Below are 9,928 nucleotides of genomic sequence, written 5' to 3' on the forward strand. Positions count from 1 at the left end.
CAAGTGGTGGAATTGTAGAGGATCTGAAACACCGTTGTATTCTCGAGTCTCTCCATCGTGCCAACCGAGCCGTGAGCTAGGAGGTGTATCAGTGTCAGACGCGAAAAGAATGTTAGTTTAATTATAGAAAATTACAGACAGTAGGCAATTTAATCAGTAATTTAATTTTAATTAATCTGTTAATTTCATCATCGCACTATTACTCTAATACGTCCCTCGCATATTTCACTTACCTGTTCGTCGTCACTTTCGATCTTCGTCGGTTCCTCTAAGAATTCGAGAACGAAATTACGGACACAGTCCAATTGGATGGAAAATATGTATGTATTTCCAATGACAATAAAAAAGCATGGCAGAGGACTATAGGTACAGTTTCATCAATTAAATAACATCGTTAGGAGTCGGCGGAGTTGTTTGATTTTCTTCATCCGGGAATAAACGATTTCTTTCTTAACGATTATATTTAAACCTAAAGTTCGAACAACACGTACATACAAAACGGAAAACGATCTAAGCTAATGATATTCGTAAATCTTTCAAAGATCGCAACAATTCTCAACATTCACAGTCTGTTACAAATATAATAATTAAATGTACAATTGCTTTTGTTTATGGCACTCGAAAAAGGCACTCTCGGCAAATTGCGATAAAAATACAATAATACTGGTAAAATAATATATCGTTCTCAGCCTCATTATCTTGCCGTTAATTACAAATCGATTAGGTAGTCTTTCCAGCGTGATACGCGCTCGTACCCCGTTCCTCGTGGAATGGGAACGATTTATCCATCACTCACGTCTTTATCTCTCTATCAACTGCTCTTGTCAGGTGTAGAGACTGGCAGGTTGTCCGTTCGTCGCCAGCGACTTTATTACACGTTAAGCACAGGTGACCTCGTCTTGTCACCCCGGCCAAGTGACGACGACGATGATCTCAGCCTCATTATCTTGTCCTTACCCTCGCAATCACTCCCAATAGGATTTCGATTGGAAATCGACTTTCCAGCGTAAACGTAGGACTGAATGATTTTTCCATCACTCGCGTCTCTAATTCTGATTGTCAGTTACAAGGACTGGCGGGTTGACTACTCGCCGCCGGAGACTGCATTATGATCGACTGCACGCTGAGCACGGGTGACGTGCCCGTTGTCGGCGTCACCCCGTCCGAGTGATGATGGTGATGATGATGATAAAGAGCGGACGCGTAATACTGTTGATGGTGATGGTGATGGTAACCGCTGGTCTCCTCGTTGTCGTTCTCGCTGGTGACGTTGTCATTGTTCTGGTGATGATGATGATGAAATATACATACATGTATACACGCGTATCACGAGCTTTACGAGCTTTGAATTATTATTCCCGATGCGCTTTACGAGCATTTTTATTCGTTGCCTGATCGAAGCCTATAAAACGAGACGATCATTAGGAAGGGACACTTTTACAAACGTTTCATCGTTCCTGATAAGTAACGAAAATGAGGCGTTGATTGAAATTCCAATTTGGATATTTTATTGATAAGTACTCGATTCTTAGTTTTGTTCAGATACTTTTTTATCTTATCTTGAAGATTGATACTTTAAAGCGAGTTTCGTTACAGGTTCTTTCGTATATTTTAAATACGTGTTTGTAGGGAGGAAACGGAGGCGCTGTTGATGAAGGCAATGCTAACACTAATTTCGATATATGCAATTTTCTACTGCGCGATGGGATATAAGATTGGCACGTGGTTAATTGAAACTACGCGGATTTAGAGCCGGCAATAAAACTGAATAAGTAGCTTGTACTTCGATCGATTGGAAACTCGATTGCGCGAGAGTGCGGACAACTAAATCCCCGTCAGTTTTTCCTTGCCCCTCGCGCCAGCGGAAGTTCTCCGACGTTAAATCGAACGTCTATCGATACTTCATTAACGAACCCATTCTTTTTCTACTTTCAACAATTGTAAGTCGGTATTAGAATTATAAGAGTCGTTGCTTATTCTTAAGGTTGTCTTAAGGCGCCTTAACAGTGTGAAATTTAAAAAAATCGAACTCTTTTTGCATTTTTCGAAAGTTTATACCTTCAAAGATATCATACTACAATTTCAAGTCAGTATTCAACATAGCTTGGATATCCTAGACCATACAACGGAGAATACCTTCTAGTTTAAGATCGTCTTTGTCTTTTTTCATTTCAGGCACCCTAGCGATTTGTATGATGTCAGCAATTGAGGAGCAAAAAATGTCAGCAAACTTCTTTTTCGCATCTCGGGAGATAACGCATAACTTGGTCGCCTTTAGTTATTTTTGTACGAAAAAATTATTTTACACAGTTCATTTATAGGCAAATACATCCATAGAGTTTAAAAAAATTCCCAAAAATGACCTAAATTTTTGGCAATCACACTGATAAGGCTCCTTAAATATAAGTAACGACTCCGAATAGCGGCCATAGTTTACTATCTCGCGAAGTGTTTCAATGGAATCAGTAAGTCTCGTTATTTTAAATGACAATTTTTTATTGTCTCCCCCTTTTATGCAGGTTGAAACATCGGAAGTTAGCAAAATCGGTGCTGTACTAATGAATTAACCCTTTCGCGACGGCACACCTGTACTATACTTTGCTACTTTTCGCCTAAGTAAAAGTAAGTAAGATAAGTGGTGCCGTGTATAAGCGGCATCAGCCCCTGTGGATCAAAAATTGGCTGCCGTATATACACGGCGTCAGCCGCTGTGATGCACTAGGTGACTGCCGTATATACACGGCATCCGTCGCGAAAGGGTTAATAATTTATAATGAAGATCACTGCACTCATTCTGCTGGGTTCCGACGCCTGTGCGACGTACGGATCCGATACGGATCGGTCTCGTTACGGATGATACAGCCTCGCAATACGTCAGAAGACTTATGAACGGCGGTGTATACTCCTCACGTGCAATGATGATTACGCAACGATGGTACGACACGAGGATACGATACAATTAAAATACACACCTTCATACGTTCAGCTATGCACCGCGGTCATCCGCGTGAAATCGAACGTTCGTAAAGCGTGCCAAGTGGTGGAATTGTAGAGGATCTGAAACACCGTTGTATTCTCGAGTCTCTCCATCGTGCCAACCGAGCCGTGAGCTAGGAGGTGTATCAGTGTCAGACGCGAAAAGAATGTTAGTTTAATTATAGAAAATTACAGACAGTAGGCAATTTAATCAGTAATTTAATTTTAATTAATCTGTTAATTTCATCATCGCACTATTACTCTAATACGTCCCTCGCATATTTCACTTACCTGTTCGTCGTCACTTTCGATCTTCGTCGGTTCCTCTAAGAATTCGAGAACGAAATTACGGACACAGTCCAATTGGATGGAAAATATGTATGTATTTCCAATGACAATAAAAAAGCATGGCAGAGGACTATAGGTACAGTTTCATCAATTAAATAACATCGTTAGGAGTCGGCGGAGTTGTTTGATTTTCTTCATCCGGGAATAAACGATTTCTTTCTTAACGATTATATTTAAACCTAAAGTTCGAACAACACGTACATACAAAACGGAAAACGATCTAAGCTAATGATATTCGTAAATCTTTCAAAGATCGCAACAATTCTCAACATTCACAGTCTGTTACAAATATAATAATTAAATGTACAATTGCTTTTGTTTATGGCACTCGAAAAAGGCACTCTCGGCAAATTGCGATAAAAATACAATAATACTGGTAAAATAATATATCGTTCTCAGCCTCATTATCTTGCCGTTAATTACAAATCGATTAGGTAGTCTTTCCAGCGTGATACGCGCTCGTACCCCGTTCCTCGTGGAATGGGAACGATTTATCCATCACTCACGTCTTTATCTCTCTATCAACTGCTCTTGTCAGGTGTAGAGACTGGCAGGTTGTCCGTTCGTCGCCAGCGACTTTATTACACGTTAAGCACAGGTGACCTCGTCTTGTCACCCCGGCCAAGTGACGACGACGATGATCTCAGCCTCATTATCTTGTCCTTACCCTCGCAATCACTCCCAATAGGATTTCGATTGGAAATCGACTTTCCAGCGTAAACGTAGGACTGAATGATTTTTCCATCACTCGCGTCTCTAATTCTGATTGTCAGTTACAAGGACTGGCGGGTTGACTACTCGCCGCCGGAGACTGCATTATGATCGACTGCACGCTGAGCACGGGTGACGTGCCCGTTGTCGGCGTCACCCCGTCCGAGTGATGATGGTGATGATGATGATAAAGAGCGGACGCGTAATACTGTTGATGGTGATGGTGATGGTAACCGCTGGTCTCCTCGTTGTCGTTCTCGCTGGTGACGTTGTCATTGTTCTGGTGATGATGATGATGACCGTGGTGATGGTTGTTGTTGACCGTCGCGCATAGCGGCGACGGAGACGTGGACGGCTGGGAGTTGGTCAGGTTGCAGCCGGTCGCGAGGATATCGTGGACGGTGTGAGGACTCGGCCACTGTAAACCGGCGGAGGCTATCGGCTGGTGACCGCCGATCGTCGGGGACGAGGGCGATAGTTTGCTCGGTGTGGTCGTCGTCGTCGTCATCTGTCCAACTGGAAACGCACCGGTATACCGAATTGGTAGGGAGAGACGAGGTTCAATCGAATTCGATTATTCACCGCTCATATCAGGATGGAAGAAAGAGGCGCGACTGTTGCCTGATATCCCGCGAGCTTGTTGCTAGAACTGAACGCACGTTTCAAGTTGCGCTTGTAGAGAATCAATTAAATTTCCGGGTTTTAAAGCTACTTTCTCTGTCGTTAAGAGACGCGAGCAGAGAAAAGGCGACGCACCTACCGTTCCTCCACCAATTGCTCACGTATAGCGATGGGCGTTTGGACTCTAACTTCGAATCGAATTTCTATAAGATTGTTCTTGGTGGTCTTACTTATTTTTAATCAATGGAATAATGTAATAAGTGAAATTAAAGGAATATAGACTGAAGAATATGTGAAATTAGAGCAGAACTAAAGGGATCACAAATACTTGTCTAAATTATAGAAGATTGAGCCAGTGAACAGAAACTGAGACATGACGTTGGTAGAATCTGTCTACTTGTCATATTCTTATGCGAGGCCATTGCATTTTAACACTAAACCTACTAAAATAACTGCTTTTGAGATTATTTTTTACTATATTATTTAATTATTATATGATAATTATTTTGCGTTTTATTACATTCTGTATTATCTATAATCAACTGGAAAAGAATATGTTTATTTAAAAAGCGGTCATAAAATGTCCGTAGGTTCAGTGTTAAATAGGAACCATACTTTACAAAAGCTCTCGCTCGAAAAGAATAAGAATGATTCTTTTACCAACCTTGATGATGATGGTGATGGTGATGATGCGTTACGGCGGGTGGCGGCGTCGCGTGATAAGCCGTCGGTGGATACGGGACGGGGCAGAGAGCAGCCCCTGCCGCGGCCGCGGCCGCGTACAGATGGTGATGATGGTGGTGATGCGCCGGGTGATGGGGATGATGATGGATCGCGGTAGCCGCGCCGACCTTGTTCCTCAGTATCCTCGAGATGCTGCTGACCGAGGGCACGTTGTACTTGTCGCACACCCCGTCCGACAGCAGCCGGTCCCTGATCTCCCACGCGAAGATCCCCGGATCCTTCAGCTTCAACTGCTTAATATACTGGACCACCTTCGGGGTGGTCACCCGGGGTTTACTGCCGCCGATCGCGCCGGGCAATATGCTGCCCGTCTCGTGGTACCGGGCCAAAATCTTGCTCACGCAACCATGGCTGACCCGCAACTGGCGCGAGATGTCGCACGGCCTGATGCCCAGCTGTGCGAGCTCCACTATTCGCAATCTGACCGCGTTCGGCAAGGGTCTGCCGTTCACGAAAACACCACCGAGTTGGTTCACCTCCCCGTACTGCTGTTGCTGCTGCTGCTGCTGCTGCTGGTGCGACTGCTGCTGCGGCTGCTGCTGTTGCTGCTGCTGCTGCTGTTGTTGCTGATCTGCAGCAAGTTGATTCGAGTTACTCTCTGCACGGGAATAGGATCGACTCCGATACGGAGAATTATTATATTCGAGTCGTCGCAATTCACGTACAGCTCGAGACAATTATTCTTAATCAGGGTTGCAGATGAATGATTAAATATTGAATTCAATTGATTTATTATTAGTATTTTAATCAAACATTTCAATGAATGATTGAGATTTGTAATTGTTGGGTTTGCAATTAAATAATTGCGGAGTTTGTCGATAGACTTTTTATTTAAAATCCGCAATCGTTTAGTTGCCAACCCAATATTTTCGAATCTTATCCCCCTGAGAACGAACGATTTTTAAACGATCCCTTCACACTGTGCGATTTATTTTTTCAAGCGAGTCGGAGAATAAGAATTGCACGGACCCGTCGGACCAATTCTTTTTTATGAACGGTCGATTACAGGCGATCCTATAAGTTTACAAACTTCTTAATTAATTTCTATTTGAGACGCGACACCGTAGCGTCGCGGTTCCAAGAAGGAGGAACACGATTTTGATTTATAAAGTTGCCGGGCTAACGCAGACGGCCGAGCGGAACGTAAAAGGACCGAGAAGGTGATCCAGCGTCGATGCTAGGGTCAGGCTACTAAATAACGCGACGATAATATATACTTCGCGTATCGGACGTTACACCTGGCGCCTACTGGATTCGTTTTAATGAGATACAGATGTATGTCGGGTAGATCGCTGTCGCTCGCCCGGAGCCGGCTTGTAACAACCCTTAATTAACGCAGCAATGCCCTACCAATTGCCTCTGACTCCGTTCCGAACCCAACCAAATTCCGTTCGCCGGTAAGCAAAGACAACGGCCCGTTGCGAGAATAATAAGCCGGCTATCTTTAACTCGACTCTCGGTCCTCGCACATTTCCTCCGAGGTTCCGTTTATAATAGGGAAAATTATACACACTTCGGAAATCATTAAGTAAATGTGCAGACATGAACGTCGTTCTGCTAATATAAATACTTTCCATTAAATAAAAATAGAAGGGTTATTTAGATTTTAGATGATCTTTAGCTGAGATAGTCTGCATAAAATAGCAGGAGCGATGTTTGAATAGTCATTATATAATATATTGTATAATAGTCATTATACAAAACTCGTGGAATAAATATTTATAAAAAATAATATAGCCTTATTTTATTATTATCGACATTTTCATATAAATTCTTTATTTCAGCCTCTTTGGCTCAGAAATGGACTTGGTTTTACATTCCCTACTCACATCTCTCTTCCACCTCCTCCACTCAGCCTTCCATTACTTTCACCTCTACGTTTCCTACATCTCTTAGTTTTTTAGATAATATCCAATATCTACATTTTTATATTTTTATTATTATGAATTTTTATTTCATTGATATATTGACAATGAGTTCATGGTCAATTATTAAGTTTGACATTCCGCGTTTTGAATATTTAATATGTAACTTCCGGTTTGGGCGCATTTTTAAGTAGGTGATTAAAGAACAGAAATGAGATAATTTAAGAAAAATGTACAAATCTTTATGGGTGAGTGTGACAATAGTATTGTACTATCCTCGTCCATTTCTAGGCCCAGGTGGCCGAAATAAATCATATTATGTATAATCTAAGTAGATGATTGCATTTTTAAGACCCATCCTGGAGGGTCCCTAGGACCTAGAACGTCTACCATTAATGTTTCATTCTGCATGAAACTGAGGTGTAATTATTATTAAGAAGAAAATCGATTTCCTACCTGTGGATTCGTCGGGAATAGAATATCTGAGAGTTTTCAATCGACGAGAGATAAATAAAGGAACATAATGTTCCCCATCACGCAGACAGATGGTTCGCACCGCAAAAACCGTAATGTGTTAACATCTTCCACGTCCTTTGATGTCGAGAAAGGGATCGAAGCGCCGTGTCTCCTTTTGCATCTATTTGAAGAGGCGAGGAGTGAAAATAGAGAGGTGGACGGATATCCCGTCAAGGAAGTAGACGGACGGAGAGCGCGCGCGAGATGAGTTTCCCGTCCGTAGGATAAGGGGGAGAAATTTATGTGGCATTTCGTCTCCCTCCGTTCCGTTGCATCGGTTCCTCTTTCGCGCGCGCGTACGGGCCAGCGGCGAGGCGATGCGCGTTACGGAGAAACAGGAATAAATAAGAAGACCGCGGCGGAAAGGAGGCCCTTGCGATTCCTGGAAGAAGAGTTTCGTCGCCGACGCCGCCGGCCGTAGAGACGCGTTTTTGCACGGCCACCGGCTACCATTTTTTTTTCACCGTTCTTTTTCCGACGTCCCCTCGATTCACCCATCGCGCGATGCCACGAAACACACACCCTTTATCTCATATTTCGACTGTCAACCAAATGATAGCTCGATCACTAAGATCGCTACCTACGTATCGTTATGAAAGGCAGGGTCGTTCCCAAAGGCACGAAAAGGGTCAATCCTGGTACCGGGCACAGTGGGATGGTGCGGAGAAAGTTCCTTCTTTACCCAGAATTTGGTATTTTATCGAAACTCCAAAAAAAGAACATTCTCAGAATTATATCAAAGAATTTACACGATTTTACATAGAGGAGGAGGTTACCATTCGCGGAGGCACTGTGGATAGCATAAGTAAGGCAGAAGAGGAGAATGACAGTGGGGGAACGAAGTAACGACGATAGAAAAGGAGAAACCGCGTCGGACTTCTCATGTCAACGCTAAGCGTTCTGTTTAAAAAAGCAAAAGAACAGATCACAGCTCTGCATGTCCCCCCGTAAACTATGCAACATTTGTTTAAAAATTTTTATCGTACAACAAAAGTATTTTATTTGAAGTCATGTTACGAGATTCACCCTAACGAATTATTAATTAAATCATTGATGGAGGCTATCAAGTGAACGGGTTCCTAGATTTTAGAGAAGAATACAAATGTGTAACAACGAAGTTAGGCAGTGCTCGGAGCTTAATTGAAAGACAAACGAGTAGGCGGCTTTCTAGGGATCACCTCGGTAAAAGGAGCAGGGTTTTTCAATCGGGTGAGCGATTCGTGGAACGACCCCGCCGCGACGTGGCCCGTTAAACTCCAACGATTGGGACTTAATGAGCCGCGTTACATTAAAGCTCCCCGTCTTTTTGCCGGCGAAAGTTGTTCGATCGCGAGGGAGTAAGCGGAGATGAGAGAGAGTGGCTCGTTAAACGGAAGACAAGAGACGTGGTTTATATGCGCGCCTCGCGGCCGGCGATCCTTCCACGATGTAGGTGAGCGATTAATGACGGAATAAGTCGCCCGCCTGATAGATTTACAATTACAGCGAATTTACTCGCTCTTCTGGGGCATCTGTCTTCCGAGCTGCTTCATGGGATTATCCGCACCTCCTAAATCATATCGCTATTACCGAAATAAACAAGTTCCACTGTGTTTAACTATTTTCTTCCTGATTTTCAGACTCCAATATTAACGATAATTGAAGTATTTTCTGTTTTTCAGTGTCTAAGATCGAAGAATAGTTTATAAGTTTCTTGTTACATAAGGATGGATTGGCTATACAGTCAACCCCAAAAGTTTGTGTACCTTAGAAAAACGCATTTCCTATGATTAAAAAGAAATCAGACGTCGGAAGAACAATGCTAATAATAAATAGCTACGTGCTAAAAAGTATAGGACATATCTAATTAAGTATTGACGACAACGAAAATTTTTTTTCTTCAGAATTTCGAAAAATGCTTCAAATAAAAGTTGTTTCCCTTCTAATTTCGATATTTAACGAGTTACATATGATTATTTGGCATTTTATTGATGTTGACAAAATCCGACCATCCCAGCGTCGAAACGGCGAACTTTTGGCAAAAAATTTCATTTTTCCTTAATTACTCGTAAACCGTTGAATCTACAGGAAAATTGTATAGGACCTTTCTTGTAGAGGACGACGAAATCTACAATTTCTGTATAAAACTTCTTCGCTAGCATTAATAT

The 9,928-nt window shown here is 42.5% G+C and overlaps 1 protein-coding gene across 1 annotated transcript in view; it reads right to left on the reverse strand.

Annotated features, from left to right (window-relative positions):
* Nucleotides 1-442: 442 nt before the first annotated feature.
* The window catches only part of LOC108632041 (paired box protein Pax-1), a 15,869-nt gene continuing 6,383 nt past the window's right edge, over nucleotides 443-9,928 (reverse strand). The window contains exons 2-4 of the mRNA XM_026819409.1: nucleotides 5,321-5,971; nucleotides 4,245-4,551; nucleotides 443-1,237 (exon numbers count right to left, since the gene is read on the reverse strand). Coding sequence (XP_026675210.1) covers nucleotides 1,060-1,237; nucleotides 4,245-4,551; nucleotides 5,321-5,971 — 1,136 coding nt within the window. The 3' untranslated portion in view covers nucleotides 443-1,059. The remainder of the gene's footprint in view (nucleotides 1,238-4,244; nucleotides 4,552-5,320; nucleotides 5,972-9,928) is intronic.

Source organism: Ceratina calcarata, unplaced genomic scaffold (assembly GCF_001652005.2).
Source record: "Ceratina calcarata isolate Rehan_Ccalc_2016 unplaced genomic scaffold, ASM165200v1 scaffold151.2, whole genome shotgun sequence".
NCBI lineage: Eukaryota > Metazoa > Arthropoda > Insecta > Hymenoptera > Apidae > Ceratina > Ceratina calcarata.